We start from the raw sequence: 22,500 nt of genomic DNA on the forward strand, positions 1-22,500 counted from the left end.
ACGTGGTTTTACCGGTCGGACCCGAACAACCGAAAATATGATTGAATAATGGTTACAACATAATAAATACGTAATAAGGAGATAATTACAAGATATTCGGATAAATATCTCAACACAACGATAAATCGAAAGATACATCTCCATGATTTCAGGGAGTCGCTACACATGTTCTGACCAACTGATTATCTGGCTTGCACAAGTCGAGGCACAAGTCAACCTATAAATAGAACTTCTGAAAGGAGAAAATATATGTTTTTCATATCCTAAGAGAATACATCAATTATACTAGCACTAATGTGTCGGAGTGCAATCGCAGGTACCCCAACCGACGAAACACACACAGCGAGAGGAAGAACTTCAAATGATTAAAAAACTACCAGCACGTCAATAAATTATGTATCAGTGGATAAACATTACCTAGACCCTCTCATCCATACAACTACATTTAGAACACTTTACACAAAAATCCTCACTATATTTTAATTAAGACATGGAAATCTAAATAAGAATGTGGGAAGTCCCATATAATTAGTGTATTGATTGAAGAGTGTGGGGGCAGGAGGTTGTGAGTTGTAGTAATAGTTTTGCATGATGAGAAAGTAAAGATTTGAAAAGGATGAAGAATGTAATGAAATAGAGAGGCAAGTGCAAATATTTTAGGGTGAGTTGTCCCATGCTTTGCCAACAAGACGCAGCATTCCAGGTTGGAGAAGTTAAAGATTATGATGGAAATCATTACAATCATCATAATTAACCAAAACAACAACAACACCATCTCTAATGTCTCATAATGTCTACTGTCACTAAAACCAGCTAACAACTTTTCTAATACTCCTTCTCAAATTATCCTAAATTTTTATTGATCATCTATGTGTAAAAATCTTAAACTACAAATAATTTGGGGGTCAAAGTAATATTTGAGGTTTTTTATATTTTTCATATTAATTGTTATTTATTTTTTCTATATCAAGTGAAAATTTTATTTTGTTTTCCATTGCATAGTTTTAAATTTAGTTTTTTTACTATTATTTTAGGATATTTTACATATTTTTTGAAACATTTTCTTAATCAAATTACATTCATTGAATAATAGACACGTATCTTTTTAGTTCAAAAGAAAAATCCAATAGTGTGATAACAACTCTTCAATGTGTAATTTTTTAGAGTTGTTTTAACTCAATAGATCAAACTCACTAATGAAAGCTCTTCTCCACTAATACATTAGAAAAAAAAATGTATAAGGAATACAAATTAGGTCGTAACTTTTGTAAAATGCATTTTCTTGGAAAATTCATTTTGTTTAAAGGTGACAAGGCTCTTATATATCAAGATCTTTGTCAACGACCCTTTGAAATTTGGAAACATCTACATCATTGGAGTATGGTTTCCTTAGACAAAGATTTCTTTCAATTTTATAATTAATATTATACAAGTTTAAATAGTAAAATATATCTAGGTTGTTTTTAATTATAATTTAAAGAAACAGAAAGGATTAATATTGAGTTTATTACATAAAAATATGAAGATTTTTGTGTGGAGAAAGTATTTTGGTTTTGTGATGATCGTAGACAGCAGTGGAAATTCTGAGGAGTTTGTCGATTAGGGTTGGCGTATATGAAAATTATGGGTTGGATGGTGGTGACAGGAACATGGGTAGTGATGATTACAAAAAGATTAGGAACAAGAGATTGACCATATCTTCATTGAGTTCCCTGCATCTAGATTCTACACACTAGCTCTCTGTGCCTAATGCCTAATACTATTTATATTTATATTTATATATATGTAAAAATTGCAAGGAGACAACACCTATATATATGATTGCCATAATTTATTACAGACTAAACCTACCCTTACTTATTGTTCCCTTCTATTATTATATATTTCCACACAGGACCCATTCTAATGTTCATTCATAATTTAATGGTTATAAAAAATTTGGAAAATGATATTTTGATAATTTAGAGTTGTATATGACTCGAAAAAAATATTAAAATAATAGTATCGAGAGTTGTAATGTAATTATATAAAAAATGGGAATTATTAATATATTATTATCCTTTCTAGTATATAATAGGTTTTCCAACTCTCATACGGTTCTTATCAAGTTTTTGTTGTTTTCAAGATATTTATAATAAGATTTTAACGCTTAAGTTAGTTTTAAGAATATAAGTGTTGTAGGTGTGTATTTGAATAAAATTGTTTTTTTTTATCAACAATAAAAAATAAATAAATAGAAACTACTTCAGGGGTGGTCCAACTCTTATACATAAATAGCTAGCACCTTAACAACCTCCAACCAAGGAACACCTTCCTACTCAAATAAGAAACAACCAAAGCTACTCAAGAAAGCATTAAACAACCAGCCTCATAATTGTTATGATATGTTGTAAATGTACGGAATTATCTACCCTCGTAATCTTTTGGGATAAGGTTTTTGTATATGGATTAGAGTTCCTTAAGTACTCTTAGTTATATTTTTTTATTGTTAATTAAAAAAAAGGAATGTTGTAGGTTTTAGTATAAGAGTTTCATTACCTTCTTTCGGAGGGGTGATTTCCTATTTATAATTATAATTTTGAATTTCAGAATGTTGTGTATTAATGCAGTTTCAACTCAATCTAGTTTTTTTTATTAGCAATAAACAATTAAATTAAATTGGTTTACTTAATAGGTGGTTCAACCCTCATACAAAGAATAAAAGATAAAAGTTTCTTTCTACCTTCGTAACTAAAATCCACATATTAACCTTCTAGCATCAACATTAAATTGAGTACATACATACCAAGGGTACAAAACACCAAAAAACTCACTGAGAATATCTTTGAATATCTTTGAATTAATCTAATACCAAACCTTGACATGTGTCAGATTTTTTAATTGAATCCAATTTATTGTCCGAAATATTGTAGCCATAAATTTGTTTGTTAGATTTCATTTGTGTGCTAATTAAAAGAACCTTTTTACAATTTGAAACAAGCATTTTTAGAGTAGTTTTTGCTTCACCACTTCACGTGACATCTGTTTTACTCAAAGTTGGTATAATCCTTCGTATCTTTAGAAGGACAATAAATATATTTTTCTTTTACTACGAGGATAGATCATTATTATTGGTCTGGTTTATGTTGTAGTTAAACAGTTACAACATCTTCATTAAAAAAAACTTTGGATTTTCTACAATGTCTCTTCACTCTTCAAGTAAATCACTAGTAAGTACTGTTTTATAAAGCCTGTTAATTGATTCAAATAGTTTGATAGAATTAAAAGTATAATGGGAGAAAAGTACTTTTACATGCCCTCCCCCCAAACAGTACCAATGTTATTTCCTAGATTCCAAAGTGGACCATGTTACCATAAAAATGTCCCTTTCACATAATCTCTATCTTATACCCAAAATCATTATTAAGGATGCTGCAGACAAACTTTTAACACTTCATAGTTAATAAAAAATCTCAAATCTAAAGTGTAATAAGACATTAGAATGAGATTATTAAAAATAGGATTATTATAATTTTTTTCTGTTATGGTTTCTTCGGGTAAAATGGATAATTATCGACAAATATCACTTTTTTTTATTTGTTTATAACATAAAATTCTCATACAAATAGACTCACTTAGTTATCAAAAGTTACCCATATAATTCAACAAAGAAAATGGGCCACACCCTTGTCAATATTAAACTAGAAATGAAAAGTCAATAGCGTCAAACAATATAAAAGTACCCTTTAAAAAAATTAATTTTGTTTTAAAAAATAAGACTATGTGAATTGTGTTTTTCATTTTTAGATATAAAGTTGTCATTCTTAATAGATAATCTTAATTGATATTTAATTTTCTATGATATATTAAATTTAATTTTTATGTATATTTTTTAATATTAAGAATCTGTAAAATGATACTTCTCTTTTTAGTATTTTAAAATTGATATCATATTTAATTATTAATACTTATCTGTTATTTAGTTTATATTATTATTATTATATTAATAATAAGTCCATCAGGTTTGAATTATTTAAATCACTAGTTCAACAAAGGTTTGATAAATGACTAACATTTTTGGATAAATAATAATGATAGATTCACTAAAAAAATAGTAACAACACCATTAAAACTGTATGTTTACTTTTTAAAGCAATAGACATTAGTGGATATATTAAAAGTAATAAAAATATTATTCATTCGAAAGTGTAATATTATATATATATATATAGCATGAAAGCTTGAGTAAAATTAGCAATGGAATTGAAGTGAGTTTAAAAAGGCATAGTACAGTAGAAACCTAACGTACAAGTTTCAGAGGATTCAATGAATTTAAAATCAATCAACTTCCAATAATTGTCCAGTGAGGACATTGGGACCCTCTACCGAGTACCATTTTCATAATTTTCTTACAATAAGAAATAATCAAACATTTTTTGTAAAAAAAAATAGATGAAATGGGTATAATATAAGAAAGAGAAAGAAAAAGAAAAAAGAAAAAGAAAAAAGAAAAAGGAAAAGGATTGAAGGTAGAAGAATAGAGTGATAGATTAGGGTAAGATATAAGATCCGACGTACAAATGATTGGTGCTCCATAGATTGTCTCCTTGAGATGTTGCACCACGTCCCCATCACTCAACTAATCATTCTTATTAACTATTTTCATTCTCTTCTCACCCACTCTATAAATAATATTCCAAAATTATTTAATAATACATTTTTTTATCAATATTAAAAAATAAATAAATGGGAATCACTTTAGGTGTGGTCTAACCCTTATACGTAAAGAACTAACGTTTTACTAATATTCAACCAACGAACACCTTCCAACTTAAATAAAGAACAATCAAAGCAACTCAAGAAAACATATTAAACAACCAGCCTCATTGAATCCACTGGGTTCAGTGGATTTAAAACCCAGTTGAGGTACGTAAAAGAATTACAACAAGATTTGCAAAATTATTTTCTAATAATATATCCACTAATAATATTATTTTCTAAAATTTCAAGTTATCTGAAACTTTCATATAATTTATATGCACTTTTATTTTTTAACTCATAAAAACATATTTTAAATATTAAATAGATTAATTTAAATTTAAATAATAAAGTACAAGATTCTATCAGTATTATCTTGTAAAATTTAATGTTATATATTTTTTGTTTTTCTATGTCCGAATTTCTCATAGTTGAGACTAAATAATAATTCATATACATATTTTTTTAACTTTATAGAAACTTCTTTTAAATAAAAAATTACTTAATTTTAAAACATAGAACATTGTAAATATAATAATTACCTTTAATGTATTATTTTATGAACATAAATATTATAAAAAAAATGTTATATATTACAAATGTGTGTGTGTATAACTATTTTTATTAGTTTTATAATCATGTGTGTCAGATGTTCATGTCACTTGAAATTTAGTGTGAAAAGCGTTTCTTTTTGTTTCTATTTAACCACTCTTTGGAGAACAAATACTTAAACATAAGTTATGTTATTTTAAACTCGCTAAAAATATTTCCGTCTCTGATATTTTTTAATTTTACTCTGATTTCTTAAGTTTAAACTAGTTTAATTTAGTTCTTAGTGTATTTGTGTTAGATGAAATTGATTTTTTATTACTCTTTTAGATTAATTATATCAGTTTTTTAACACTTAATCTAGTCAATAATTAGAATATTATATAGTATACTTATTTTATCAGAAAAAAAAATATGAATTATTTTAGGATGATTCACCTTTATACATATGTCAATAGTTATATTCATTTATAGTACATATTATGTATATCTGAAATATAATTTTTTTTCACAAGAATAAGAATGTACAAATCAACTAAGAAAAACAAAAACAATATTTTAATCATGAGTAGTTTTTTACTATTATGTACCGTCTCACTTATTATTGTATTAAGCATGATTATAATTATATACCCAAATACAACATGATATATATGTATTACATTTATCATCACTTTACATTGATAAACATAACGTACATAAAGAAAATTTTACTTTAATAACTTTCAGTGAAGATACAAAACATCTTCAAGACATATCAATAAGACACTATAACTTGTTACAGTTTACGTTTTCAAAAAAATTATATTAAGCGTAATTTAAAGTGTTTAGATGTAAAAAAAAAAAAAAATTAACTACAAAAATTATATTAAATGTGATAACTTTTTTATTTTAATAATATTATATTTATTTATTATAATAAATAAAAACATAATTTAAAAAAAAATACATAATTATTCGTATTAAACATATAATTGATATATCCTCTATGTAATATATTTATAAAGACATAATAAATTATGTCTCTATTTTTCCTCATATAATCTTCGTATACATACGAACAAAGTGATGCTTTGGATTATCTTGTTTTGAAGTATTTATCTTATTGTTTTCCCTCCCTCCCTTCTTTTTTTCTCCTTGTATAATGCATCTGCGGTTCAAATAAATAGTTTTCTATTATTTACACGAAAGTAAAATGTTTAATCATTATATCAATATGTTACATTTGTTTTTTTCTTTATAAACACAATGAATTAATATTCCAAAATTTAGCCATAAACTAGCATGATTCGATAAGGAGATAATTAGAATATAACAAAGAAGATATAATTTTATGAACAACGAAAATGTTGAAGAAATATAATATTTCTTTTATCAGAATAAAAAAATAAAATAAAATATCTTAATTTTTATAAAAAAAAATTTAAATCAAAATTTTAATACTTAAAAATCCAATAGATATTACAACACATTTATATTTCTTACTCAATAGAAATATAGATATTACAACTGTAATTTCTTTACGTACTTAACTGAGTTTTGAACTCAGTAAATTTTATGAGGCTGATTGAGTTTGATTTAGTTGTTTTTTATTTAAGTTAGAAGATGTTTATTGATAAGGGTTGAACTTCTTGAAAAAGTGATTTTCATTTACTTATTTTTTATTGTTAATAAAAAACACATTTATATTATTTAGATAAGATAAAAAAAATGTAAAATGTAATATTAAATTGATGGTGATGAAGGGAATGGAAAAGGAAAGCAGTCAAAGGGAGATAAAGATGATTAATTAGGTGCAGATGATTAATGGTTGTGGGCAGTTGGGAGCAGTGGAGAAGGCAGAGAGTGCAGTGAACCCATTATTGTTTTTCCATGACTTGTCTCTCCTCTATCACGTCATTTCTCTCTTTCTGACACCAAACCTCATCATTACTCACTCACCCCCCTTCTCACGTGACTTCTTCCCCTTCTCACGTGCCTCCAAATTCCATTATTCAATGCCATCTCTGCATCATTCACATCTTTTATCCATCACTCACTCACTCACTCACTTCTCACTCCTATTCAATTATCTCCTTTTTCCTCATTTTTTAATTTAATCCATACACTTTTTTTTCTTTTCTATCACCAATATTTAATACCACAATCTTTAATATTCCTCGATGATAATGATCAACTTGTACAAGAGTTTTTAATCATATTTGTTAAGACAAGTTTCTTAATTACTGTTACAAAATTTTATATCCTGAAACTTCATAGTATTAATTTAGTATTTTGTATCGATTGAGATTACAACCTCCTCGATCGTTTAAAAAAAATCATAAAATAGAAAAACCAAAATAATTAATTATAATAGAAACTAAAATAAAAATCATTTTTAAAATTAAAAAAAAAATTCTAAATTAGTTTTTATTATTTTCTATTAGTATTAAATAATTTCTAAATTGATATTTAATTAGTAATTAAGATTCTAACTACCAATTATTTAATTTTTAAATTTGATAGCAAAAATCTTGATTGTTAATTAGATATTAATTTAAAAACTATTTAACAATAATAGAAACTAATTTTTTTTTAATTTTTAAAATGATCTTTAATTTAATTACTATTACAATTAATTATTTTGATTTCTATAAACTAATTTTTATTTCATAATTTTTTTCTAGTATCCATTAATATTTAGTCTTCCCGTGAGAATTCCATTTGCAGACAATAAAACTTAATAATGAGTGTGTTAATTTTGACTACAATATTAAAAGTTTAGCTTTAAGTTGATCCATCAAATTGAGAAGCTATAGTTAAAATAACTAAATAATTATAATGTATTCAAGTAGGGTTTTATTGTTTTTTCACCATTACATAAAGAGAAAAGAAAATCTTACAATTTGACATATTTTACACTTTATGATTTGATAGATGGCTGTATTTTCTTGATGGCTATGTGCACGATGCTTTTTTTTATACTTTGGAAAATATTGTTTTGATTTTTCGGTCTAATTATAGATTTTCTATACATAACTAAGCATTATAAAAAATTATTTACACAATAACCTACAACAATTTTCCATACTCATATAAAGTATTTAATTATATATTTGTTTTCTTTTAAAGTTCTAATCTGTTTTTGGCTTGAATCAATTATATATTACACCATGACATGTTTTGTACTGTATTATACGGAATTGTGTAAACTAATAAAAGAATTAAAGTAATATTATGTATTCACATTTTTAGTTTATAACAACTTGAAGACCTAATCTTTGACCGGTGTTAGAAAAATAATATACAAGTTGGTCTTATATGGTAGCATATACGTATACATGCAGCAGCATTATTTTGAATTATCTAAACCAGGTTCATCTGAAAGTCAATAAAGAAGAATATGACCTATAATGAGAACTTGTTTAAAGAAAAAAAGACACTTACCTTAATATACTAGGTAGTGGCTTTATTTAATGTTGAAGAACTGCCACGTTCACTGATCCACCAACACCAAGTAGCTTTGTTTTCTTTCATATTATAGTACAAAATCAGATTTTTTGATAGGAAAGTCTCCTTTAGATTAGAACAATATTTCTTTGTAACATTCATAACAGCCTGCACTTTAAACCTAAAATAATATCAGATGAAATCACAAATCCTAGACCTAAAATGATTAAAAGAACTCCATAATTTGAATCACGGTGATGGTACACTTTTATATACTCATTCAATATTTGTGTATGGTTAATTGATGAATGTGTTACGTGTTTTGGTTGAGATTTGGATAATGAAGCCACTAATCTGGATAGGGTCATGCAGCGTGGTTTTGAAGTCAGACCAAAAATATTTTACTCCAGATTCAAGAAACGTGCCAATTCGATTCTATGGTGGTTGTTGTTTCCTTGTTTGACCAAGTCACTTCCAGTCACATTCTAAATAAAATTTTATCCGTTTCGGTATAGTTTTACATCGCTCAAAAGTAGAGATAAATTACAGTTTATATACTTCTTTCTCTTTTGATTTACTGTCTTCTAAAAATAAAATTGTGACGAAACATTGACCTCAAAAGCTTACAATACCTCGGATGCGATGAATCACTAACATAACGATGCTATTTTTCAAATTTAAGGTAGAAATAATGAAGTTCTCCTCATTCTTTAGAGGTGGTGATTCACACCATCATAATAATGTTATCTCTTGAACTTAAGGTCAGAATCGTATAATTTTCTTACTTTTTGAAAGCTGAATTACTAGAACTTAAAGAAATATCACTCAAAATTCATCTGAATTCTGAACAACCTCGTATCGAAATCGAAAACGATGATAATAATATTTTTTGAAGAAAAGATAATCTTTTACATAGAAATTAGTGATACTGAGTTTTTTTTTCTTGTTTAAAATATGATATATAAGATTAAGTAGAATATGTAGGTATTTGAATGTAATAATATAAAGATAGTAGGAAGCATGTTGGAATGCAGGAAAAGAGTTTGTATAATAGTAGGGTGGTGTATTTTGATGATACTATTTATGTGGTTGTTTTGTCTTGATAGAATTGAATAGAAGATTGGATTGAAAGGGGTGGGGTTTTGTGAGAGTGTAATTGGATGAAGAATTATTAGATGAGGGTGACTTTATGGCATGGTTGGTTTAGAGAGAGAGAGAGAGAGAGAGAAAAAAGAGGGACCCATCCAATAATTCACGCATCTCTCTCTGCAGCTTATCATTAAAGCCTGCATGAGTTCAATTATTGCAATGATCCCAAAAGCATGACATATCTGACCCTCCTCATTTCCTCTGTGTGCCTATTTTTAATTACCACTTCTTTCCCAAACCTATCCCTCCCACGCGCAAGGGACCACCCTCCCTTTCATTCTCCCTCCCCCTCACCTTTCTTCTCACACTAACCCTAAACTCCACAATTTACCATTTTTTTTTTAAACTTTTTGATAAATTTTTAAAGAAATTTTAGATAAGTTTATAAAAACTTTTGTTATTATAAGTAAAATAAATTTTTTATTAAAATAAATTTTAAATAATTTTAATATTTTATTAATAAAAAAAAAAGAAATAAGAACTATTTTAAAATAATCCAACTCATGTAAAGAATTACAAAGAGAGACGAATAACCTTTTCTTTCAAAAACTTGCTATTTTTTTACTAGAACAAATATAGTATGATCAACCAAAATAAATCACTTATTTTTAATCAAATACATATAGACTAGAGGATAATAATACTAATCAGAAAAGAAAAAACAAACAATATTATCCAAAATTAAATCTTTAGTTAAACTTTTAAGTCAAACTTAATCTTATAATCCTATAAGATAAAATAGGTATCCAACTAAATACAATAAAATATTTTTTATTTTTTTTTTAGATATTCAACATCATATAATACATTAATCTCACCTACTTTGCATGATAAATTTTAATAAACACAAATAATTCAAACATAAACTTTCTTACATCAAATTGGCTCATACAATGTGTAACCAACCCAATTTTTTCTTTTCCTGAATGAATTTTATGATTTCAAAATATGAGTCCTTTATTAGCAAAGAATATTTGGAATTCATGCAAGAAGGAATTATTGAAGTTGATTGTAGACATCTGGGGCGACCCTCATTTTAAGGAGTTGTTGTCATTGGATACCAATTCTTTTAAGAATCCATTTTTGCATGTCGATTTTGAAGATGCTAATGGTTGAAAAGATGGGAAGAGTTAAAGAAGTTTGGCTTCCCCTTTTCACGAACCACAAACTCATTTGCTTACTTAAACCAACGCAAAGCAAGATCGAAAGCAGAAAACTTTTGTTGGAATAGTAAAATCCGGTCGGTTTGTCTCTCTAATCAATGTATTATAATAATCCCAATTAGGTCAAATTCAAATCTCGTGCTAATCATCTCATCCACCTTTTTTCCAATGTTTTTCTTCCCACACATCACGCTTATTTCTAAAAACAAAATCAATTAGTTTTCATTCAAAAACATAAAACATTAAACTAAATGAAATGTATTTTAAACGTGCTTTTGCGGCCAACTAGCTGGTGATTGCTACAGACAGCTTAACGAACAAACAAGACCAAGATCTATATATCTAACACTTTTTTTAAAGGTGAAAAGTTTCAAACCTAAAGTGGTCCATCTTTACTACACCAAAAACATATTATTATTTACTTAATAAGGATTTACCATTTTTGTAAAAATATAACCAAAAAATAAGTGATTTATTTGGTCTTTTAGGAAACGATAAATTAAAGAATTTTATTTAAAAAACAATAAATTGACTCTTTAAATGAACAAATTTTTATTATTAAATGCATGGGAAACTTTTTCATACTTGGTATCATGTCAATATCAAGTCATGACTAAAAATAATTGAATTTTGTCATTTATACATTATGGTGTAATGAGACTTTTTTATTATAAAAAATACTTATGAAAAAGAATATTATAAACCCTAACATATATCATAAATATCTGAGTGCTAGAAATAATAGGATTTTTGGGCAGCTTCAAAATCTTTAGCTGGAAGCTAGAAGCAGGTCATTTCACTTCATCATTTAAACAATCTAGTGATAAATTGTTTATTATTTAACTGGGAAAGTGCAGAAAAATATATAATATTAGGGTTAATTAATTAGAAGGGCTTGGGGAAAATGAAACCCTGAAACAGTACAGTTGAACTGTTTATAATGCCTTAATAGACATAGCCCACATGATTCTGTATTGGGTACCAAAGACAAATGATCATTCTTATCATACTGTCATGCATAATGAGAATGAGAATAAGCATGATGGTGACGATAGATGAAAGGCCAACATATATACTGGCTAATCAATAAGACAACAGTAGCAGGTTTATAATCCCAGACATGTCTCTCAGATGATATATCATTTTCTTCTTGTCATCATGACGCTATTTTTTTTTCTTCTTCTTCTTCTTCTTTCTTCTGGTTTGGTGCACCCTCTTAAATTTGAGTCCATTTAATGGGGTTGGCTCAGTAAAAAGAAAACTACATTTAATCTCTTTGCTTAAACTCAGTTGAAAATTGACTACACATTTTTTTGTACCACTTTTTCCTGCATCAGTACGCACCACAACATTACACTAGAATGGAATTTCTTTGTACCCCTTTTCCTTATACCACTTTTTGCTTAAGCATTTTATATTGTGTTATTAAATTTTGGATGATGACAACTCTGCAAGGAAAAAACTCTCATCAGAAACACCATAAAAAAAATTCTCTTAGAAGGAAAGGAATAAAAAAATGACAAATGCCATGAGGGTTGTGGTGGTTCATTCTTATAATTTATTACACAAGGAAGCCTTACCAACCCATGGAATTAAAAACAAAAAATAGGGCTAACTTGATTCACTCAAAACGGTATAAACTGCAAAATAACTAATAGAATCTCAGTCGGCTTTTCTGACCACTGATTATTTTCCTTCATTCTAGATTCTCCAATGTTTACATTATCATTTCTAAATTCCATTTGCTTCATTATATATACGTATATAATACAACATTCTCTTTCTTAAGTATATGCTAGGTTAAAAATGTAATGGAAACAACATATCATAAGGGTAGTTCATTAAAATAAATGCTCAATTGGATTTTACAATTTAAAAAATATTTAGTTGCTTGTTTAGTTTATACAATTATTTTTCATTCTTATGAATGATATGTTTTTAATCTTACATATTTGAAGCTGAGTTTGGTTGATTAGGTGTTTCTCTCAATTAACTTTAAAAAAATAACAAAAAAACCACGATGAGTGATAAAATTAAATTAATAAATTTGATTTGGTTTGTGAGTCCTACTGGGCAAGGGATATTCCTTAAAAAAATATATATACATACATAACTCATTGTCTCTCTTATCTTAAACCATGAGAAGTGTGTACAAAGCTACCATATATATATATAAAAAATCCTAGGCTATATGGGGTGGTGGTGTATTTTATGGGAGTGTGGTGGTGGGGGAAGGCATGACAACGGTTGAATATTTAAATAGATTCACGTGCCTTTGTCAACCTGTGTTTGTCGGTCAATCTTTATTCCCACAAAGGCAAGGGAAGAAGCCAACATAAAAAGGCAGTGTTGTTGCTGTTCTTGTTGGTTCTAAGGAGAAGAAGAACAAGAAGTTGAAGCAGAACAAGTTTTCTGCAACACCAACCAACCAACCCAATGTGCTCTTTCTAACCCTCTTCTCCATTCAACAAACTACAACTACTCTCTGTCGGTACATATATAACAACATCATCATCATCATCATCTACACTCAAACTTCCTCTGTTGCTTCAAATTACACACCTTTTATCAACCCTTTACCATGGAACTGGCTTTGAGCTTAGGAGACACTTCCAAGTCCTTTGCTTTTCTCGACAAGCCTGTAAATTTACCCTCCAAGGACCCACCTGGGTTCTGCATAGCTCCGGGGAAAGCCTTTGAAGACAAAAGAACCGATGCTGAGAAAAGGGGTTCTTCAGATCCACCAGTTCAACTTGATCTTCTTCCTTTCACTCCCGTTCTCAGATCCCAACCTCCTTCCCAGCTTCGAATCCCTTGGCTCACTGAACCATGTAATGCTCTCTCCCTTTTCCAACCTGCTTCATTAATTCAATCTCATCCTTTTTCACACAAACAACAAATTAATCATTGCATTTTTAGGTTGAATAAACAATTTTCCTAGTTTGACTTTTACAGATAAGGAATATAGTGAAAGCAGAAAATTTTACTGAAAATTTATGTCGGGTTTCTTTTCATGTTAGACTACGATGTTCTTTTCATGTTGGGTATATCAATGGTTATAGAAAATACTTTTTTTTTTTGTTTAGGATGAGAATGAACACAGATAATTTTCTCGTTTTTATTTTATTATATAGTTTCTTAGGATGATGAGAGCTGTGTTGTGTTGCTAAGATTTTGTTCTGTGGTTGTTGACTATAGGTGGAGCGGCGAGGGTGCTGGATGTAAATCTTTTTCCCTCGGCTGCGGAGGACGGCGATGACGGGACGTCGCTGTCGTCGCCGAGCAGTGCGGTGTCGCCGTTTCAGATGGATTTCAGCATAAGAAACGGTAATGCCGAGTTTGGAGGAAGAAACAAGAGGGAACAACAAGAGGGTGAAGGTACAAGAGTGAGCGATGACGAGGAAAATGGCTCGACTCGGAAGAAACTCAGACTCTCCAAAGAACAATCAGCTTTTCTGGAAGAAAGCTTCAAAGAACACACCACTCTCAATCCAGTAAGTCTACACAAAACACCCTTTTGTTCTTTCTTCTTTAGATAAACTAGATTAGTTCCTCTGTTCTATACCTTTTTTATTCTATAAATGGGTCCTAAATATTCTTAACTTATTTATTAACTTCTAATTTTGACCATAACTTGCAGAAGCAGAAACTTGCTTTGGCTAAACAGTTGAATCTCCTTCCTCGTCAAGTGGAGGTTTGGTTTCAGAACAGGAGAGCAAGGTAATCTACACTGAACAACCTTAGTTTACATTTTGTCTGTTAAACATTGTGTTGTGTTATGTTGGTTTTTGTTCTGTGTTTGATTTGGGAATGTGACTTCAGAACAAAGTTGAAGCAAACAGAAGTGGATTGTGAGTACTTGAAGAGATGCTGTGAGACTCTAACAGAAGAGAATAGAAGGTTGCAGAAGGAGCTTCAAGAACTAAGAGCCTTGAAAACTTCTCAACCCTTCTACATGCAGCTTCCAGCCACCACTCTCACCATGTGTCCCTCTTGTGAAAGGGTTGCCACAAATTCCACAACCACTAACCAAACTTCTTCCACCATTAACAACACTGCTTCTCAAATCCCTGTGGAGTTATCTCTAAGCAAGCCCAGAATACTGCCCTTCCCAAATGGGCAGGCCCAGGCAACCCAGGCCCAAGCCCAAACTCAAGCCCATCGGATAGCTTCTTCGTGATCTTCACTCAGTGAACATTTTTTTGGCTGGTTTTTACATATGATATATAAATATATAGCTTGATATTATGGTATATCATAGAGGATAAAGACAAAGGATTCACTTCCCCTATTTATCGTTTTGTATATATTTTAGACTTTTCATTCATCTGTTTTTTTTCTCTTCTCGATTGAAAGAATTATGAATGATCCTTTTTGTCGATCGGTTAGAATGCACCATATTTTTTGGTGGTGAAATTGTGAAATGAAAAGCTTTTTTCTCAGTCTTTGTCTTGGTTCGTTTATTTTCCTTGGCCATCATGAGGAAGAGCCAACTTTTGAATGACCTTTCTACCCTTAACGTACCCTACTTGAGCTTTACAAAATTAAGTACTTCAGAGAATAATAATTGAACCATGTAATCACAGTGTTTTATTTTGTGGGAGGTTTTTAAATCTTTGCCACCTTTGGTTCTATCACTCTATGGTATGTTGTGTACTTTCAAACACAACTGCATTTACTCTTCATTAGTTCAACTTCAACAAAATTTGCTTCTAGAAATTGAATCTGTGATTTTTAAATTTAAAAGTTAGAGATTAAATTGTTTCTATTTAATGAATATAATAGTAAAGAATGATTCAAAAGGTTTGCTTAATTGAATGTGAAACTATTAATCTATGTCAACATCCCAAGATTAACTAATGTTTTTATGATTTTGGTTGTTTTAATTTATGAGAGTTAGCAAGAAGAGGGATGTGAAAACTATAATATTGTGATACTTTTGAATCATATACTAATTGCATGCATGCACAGGGAGTTCTTTAATATACTCGTGACATGTTTTTTTTAATACAGAAGGTTGATTGGTGGAAATAAAAATGTCGACCTAACGTTCTTTAATGTACTATTTCCTTTATGTATATTTCACAACTTGATTATAATTTACGAAAAATTGTAAAATAAAAAATATTTAATATAATCTGCGATCCTCAATTTTTTATAAATTTTAATCAATTATTAAGAATGAACGTTTGAAAATAATATCTATTCCAATTAATACTTTTTTTTATTTCTAAACTCTTATTGTTTTACAACTTTCCACATATATTCGCACCTGCTTGAATGTCGTAATTGTCATATTTTCTTGTTGTATAAACAAATAGTAAAAATTGTGGATGTTATTTAATGAAGATATATATTTTATACTAAATATACCAATTACCAGTGATTTTAAATGTTCCTTAAACATTGTGCAAAGCCTTAAATATCAGGAGTTTATAAATGGAAAAAAAGTATATTCCTTGACTACTATTATTATTTTATTATCTGAGCAGTATATGCATTAAGAACGGTGAAAGTAATTTTTTGGTGATGGGTAGTGGTGGTGATGATGTTGATAGGTTTAGACAAATCTAGCTTCATTCTTGCTAATTCTTTGATATGTAAGAACTTTATTGTTTTTATTTATCCCACGAAAACAATCCTCATTGAGTTCATGATTATTCTTTCAAAAAGGTTTTGTTGTGTACTATTGAGCATTGGTGATGATGTATATATTGTTAATGGATGTGGAAACCTATATGAATGTGGGGGCATGATGGTGAAAATGGGAAGTTAGGAAAAACACAATGATGATGTTAGATTGAATCTACAATATAAATGTAAGTTTGATGATTGCAGTTTGGTGGGTGTACATATATGAATTAATTTGTGATCATGCACGTCTTACAAAAGTACCAGGCAGCAAAACTCATGCCCAAGCCTTCATTTTTTAAACCAATCAACACTTTTTTGCTCCTTTGTCTCAATACTTACATAAAAATCATGTTATTCCAACCTTCATGGCCAATTCAAGGATGTTTCAAACATGTTCATATTCAACCAGTTTGCAAGAACACCAAGATTGCTCAAAATGGCAATTTCTGATTTTTAAGAATAGAGAAAAAAATATATACACATGTTCTGATCCTTGGTAGATTCAGAAGGAAGAAATATATCTTTAACCTCGATTTTTGAATGATGTTAGACTATATTAGTGGACTGTATTAGTGTTGAGAAACAATTTTTTTCTCTTTAATGTAAATACAAAATGGGCACTTGCAAGCAAAGAAAAGAAAAATAAAAGAAAATAGAAAAATGCGAATTTTTTTAATTTAGAACAACCTTCTCAATTTGAAAAATAAAAACTCACGGGACCTAATCCAGAAAATGTTTTTATTATGAAAGTAGGATTACAATATTTGTTTCTCTTACTCGATAAAGATAACACTCAATCTCACCTAACAAGAATGAAATACAATATCTCTCTAGTTTCTCACTATGATTTCTAATCTACACTATGGTGAATATCTATAATCTCTCATTTACTCTCTATATTATTTTTCTCACTTGTCTGTCTTTGTCTTCTTCACAAGTTTTCTTTATATAAAGAATAAGAAGAAGATTTATCCGTCTTAAATAAATGTAATTCAAAAACTTTTAAATCACCATTATTCCATATATTCCATGAATGAGTTATAAGGTTCATTCATCATGATTTCCATTGAAATAAGAAAGAATTTCCAATAATATAACTAAAAAATATAGTACTATTAAACTCAATAATATAGCAGTAGGAGTATGAGTGTCCTTGTTGAGAAGGAAAAATATGAGCACAATTATTAGTTTGGATGAAGGATCAATGAGTTGAATTGACCAATGATGGGTCTCATATAATTTCCAACCATTCAGCTGAGTGAAGAGTACAACAAACGAAAATGAAATATCAGAACAGCATAGAACAAACCAAATGCCACGCGTTTCGATAATAACAACATTAACTTGAATCAAGGAGAACTTGCTTCCATTATTATATTATATCATATATTCATATTCGATTCATTTCTGTTTCTTTTAATGATTCATCCTAATTGCTTTAACAACTTCTTAATATAATTTGCATCAATAAATTAATCATTTATATTTCTACTATTTTCGGTAAAATTTAACCTATCTACTAATAAGTTCATATAGACTTTACCTTTAAATTACTTACTTAATTTTCTGGTTGTATTCATTAAGCGGTTATTAATAAACATTGGGGTGATTTTTGCTTTAGTTAAAGAATTTTTCTTAAACAAAAACTTTGTAAAGGAGAGAATTTTGGTACACTTATAATTTTTAGGAATACTACAATCCTTGCATAAAAAAATGACTATTAAATCAACATTAAAGAAACACTACATTTCCTGTATATACCAAAAATTTTATTTGATTTAGTTTTTATGTAATTAATTAAATATTGTGATAAATTAAAATTATAAAATAAAAAAATATTAAAAATAGTATTCTTTAAATATAAGGTATACTAATGAAATGAATACATAGAAATATCTCATATTGTTATTTTAAAAAATATATATATGTATATACATCAGAATAGCCCACGTACCATGAAGTTGGTTTTTAGCAATTTAATATTGTACTGCATACTTAAGTACCTTAAGTACTGCAGCCTTGAAGACTTAAATATTATCATTATTGGTAGCATTAAATGGTTGTTCTGTACACTGAGATGTAGTTTGTTATTAGAAAGACAAGTTTAGTTTTGGTGTATGTCTATGATTAGTGAGGAAGGTGAGAGTGAAGTTGTACTACTTTTTTTTTCTTTATCATTTATTCTGTAGATCATAATGGTTGAATTGACAAAGGGGCATTAAAGTGTTTTCGGCTGTTGTATGTGCTACTTCTAGGTCCAATCAAGGGATTTCTTTCTTTATGAACCAAATTTTTAGGGCTAGATATTTGCAGTGTAGGTCTGCAGTTACCCTAATCCTCCGTTACTAACACCATAATACCATAAACAACCTTTTCATTTTTTTCCATTTAATTGATTATCATGTTTTTTCGTTTGTAGTACTCGATTTAATAATGCTACAATATTTTTTCTTTTTGTTTAGTTTTAGTGTTGAGAAAGAAAGTAGATAAAAATGGAGAAAGAAATTTTTATTTTTTATTATCTTGTATGAGAGTTTAACCACCTCTTAGAAAAATTGATTTATCATAATTGTTTATTGTCGATAAAAAAATTCACGTTTTTTTCAATCATCACAGTCAAAATTTCAATTTATTCACTACAAGAAAATCATGAAATAGAAACCAATTTTTAGATACCAAAATAATTTAGTTACAATAGTAACTAAATTAGATACCATTTTAGAAACTAAAAAAAATTGGTTTCTAAATTAGTTTATATTATTCTTAAGTAGTTTCTAAATTGGTATCTAATTAGCAACCAAGGTTTTGGAGACCAAATTTAGAAACTAAATAATTGGTAGTTAAAACCTTGGTTGCTAATTAGATGAAACTATTTAACAATAATAAAAACTAATTTAGAAACCAATTTTCTTTTTAGTTTATAAAATGGTCTACAATTTAGTTACTATTGTAACTAATTATTTTGGTTTCTAAAAATTGGTTTCTATTTCATGATTTTCTTGTAGTGATTGAACAAGTTTACACACATTAAGAAAGACTAAATTGATCATACATCATAAAACCTTCTAAATAACTAGATACCAAATCTCCCCTCAACTAACATAAACAAACTAAATCGAGAAAATGCAAGTTAAAAGATCAACACCAATTAAGATAAAAGAAATAGAGAAAGAAAAATCAAAAACTAAACCTTTCGATTAAATAAAAAAAAATCTTTGAGTGATTCAACACTTTACCTTTAAAAATGATTTTATTCCTATGACACCAAATCTCACTTAATATCAGAATTCAGATTCAAATGTTAATAATAATAATAATAATAATATAATATGTATTATAATATTATATAAAATGTGAATAGATATAGAATGAAAAAGTTGGGATGAGGGAAGAGATAGAAGGCTTTGACTTTGCATGTGAATGGATGAAGATGCATATAAGTTAAAGAGAGCATCTGAAGTAGATCTTTGGGCAGGCCTATAAACATAAGGGTCTCTCAGCTATATATATCTTAGCTAAGATTCACCCTTTTCTGCGACTACTTGCCCTAGACTACCCTAATATCCACCTACACTTTGGCTCCATCTTCCATTGGGAAATTAAATCAAATAACTCTATTTCATGCCTTTTTTAAATCATCAATTCATACATTATAACTTACATATAAACTAATTTAAAAATTCTTTTCTTTAATCTAATTTTTTAACTTACATATAGTTGCTCTTTTCTTATGTTTGTTGCATGTGATAATCCAAACAAATCATAGGTAAAATCATTTATTTGACACAGATTAAAGAATCTTAGCAATGAGATAAATGGATGAGTATATAACGAGAAAGTTGAGGAGACTAAGGAGTTTCTAATGCAATAACTTTGTGAAGAGAATGTTTATTTTCAAAGCCAAGCATTAATGTCTCTCTTACATGACATGACCAAGAGAAAGAAATTATTCATTGTTACTTCTGAAACAATTGTTTATATTAACAAGACATGGTTTTCTTATAAAAAAATAAATTAATTTTGGTGATTTTGACACTATTTTTTAGTTTCCATAATGTGATAACATTCTTTTAAAAATTTACTTAGTTTTATTCCATAATAACAAAAATTAAAAAACTTATTCTTATATTTTTATTTTTACTTTTGTTACGATTCAAATGGATTTTATTTAAAAATTTGTTTAATTTACTTAAAAAATTATGTTTTTGCTTTGAATGAATAGTTTCTTATATAGTAAATTTTTCTTCAATTAAAAAGTTACTGGGTGGTTCATATAAAAAATTTCCAAGGAAATATTTGTTTTCTTCAAGTTAAACAACTCATTAAAAAACCATCACTAACGATATTCTAACATATTTACTAACTAACTGTTCAACTAATAAAAATAGTAGAAGGTAAATGTCAATAAAATTTAAATAAAAATCTATTTGTCACTTCCAATATCTTTTAAAGACAAAAATAAATATTTACTCAAAGAGAAACAGTAAATTGAGAGGGATAAAAAAAGGTGTGGATAATTTAAGATAGAAGTTCTTACTTGACTCCTAAAAATCTTCTTAACAGGTAATAATTTCTTTTACATGACAACCTAAGATGAAATTCACAAAGTACTTTCATAAATTTTAATTAAATTATTTTTTAAATATATAAAAGTTTAAAATGAGAACAAATTTCACATGGCAGTTCTATTAATCATTGCCTAATATTGGTGACGAAATCCAGGCCCATGTTTAAGTGGCTACTTTAATGCTAAACAAATTCTTCCTACACCCAACATTTTTCAAATGCACCCAACACAATTTAAGAAAATTCCGAAAATAACCTTTATTCCGGAAATAAAAATCCTGAATAGAAAATAATTCACTTCAGAAAAATATATATCGAAGAGCATTTTGTGTTCTGGATATAAAAATCTGGAAAAAAAATCAAAAACACATTTCGGATAAAAAAATCCAATACATTAAGGATATTTTTGTCCTTTCCATTGAAAAATCCGATACATTAAGGATATTTTTGTCCTTTCCATTGAAATTGGATACAATGATATGGTGCAGGAAGCAATTGCCTTAATGCTAAGCTAAGTCCAGCCCAACTTTTAGTTGGTTACTTCAATTTTCTCTTTGGTCATTGTTCATTGATCAATATTATTAGCAACCACTATTAATTAAACTTTTTTAATTTATGCATAGTTCTTTAATATGAATTTTTCTAAGATTGAATTTTTAACTTGCGTTAAGTTTTTAAATTTATAAAAAATGTTATTTAACTTTCAAACTCATAAAATTTTAATCAAATAAATTATTTAACAATTATTAATATTACAAATATTAATGGGACTACCACAACAACTGTTACAAATATAATGTTTTGTTAAATAGAGAGTTCTAGTATAATTTTTTGTTTATAATATATAAAAGCTGAAAAATAACTATTTTATTTAAAATATGATAGATTTAGTTCAATTTATTTAAAACATTTTACAATTTAACTATTTTATTCAATTCATTTATGTTTTATGTGTTTAAAACTACAAAGGTCAAAAGCGAAGACCCATTCTTCTTATATTCGAAATTACAAAGGAATTTTTGTATTAAAAACAAGTTAAAAAAATTAAAGAAACTACAAAGGTGATATTGTTAATAAAATCAAAGCAATACATATTCAGAAAAAAAATCTGAAATAATTTTTTTACGTTCTAAAAATAAAATTCCAAAAAAAATCTGAAAAACAAAAATTCAGAAATCTAACTACAGAACAGAATATATTTAACACTGTACCTCATTTCTATTTAAAATCTAAAAAAAATATTTTTATGATTTTGCAGAAGACATTATAAATA

General features: G+C 28.0%; 1 protein-coding gene across 1 annotated transcript; it reads left to right on the forward strand.

Annotated features, from left to right (window-relative positions):
• The first annotated feature begins 13,374 nt into the window (after window positions 1-13,374).
• LOC137830655 (homeobox-leucine zipper protein HAT14) lies at window positions 13,375-15,469 on the forward strand. Its single transcript, XM_068638114.2, has 4 exons — window positions 13,375-13,858; window positions 14,226-14,521; window positions 14,668-14,747; window positions 14,850-15,469. Exons 1-4 carry the CDS (start codon window positions 13,609-13,611, stop codon window positions 15,205-15,207), a joined length of 984 nt encoding a protein of 327 aa, XP_068494215.1. The 5' UTR covers window positions 13,375-13,608; the 3' UTR covers window positions 15,208-15,469.
• Window positions 15,470-22,500: the final 7,031 nt, after the last annotated feature.

Source organism: Phaseolus vulgaris, chromosome 7, assembly GCF_051622355.1.
Source record: "Phaseolus vulgaris cultivar YP4 chromosome 7, ASM5162235v1, whole genome shotgun sequence".
Taxonomy (NCBI): Eukaryota; Viridiplantae; Streptophyta; class Magnoliopsida; order Fabales; family Fabaceae; genus Phaseolus; species Phaseolus vulgaris.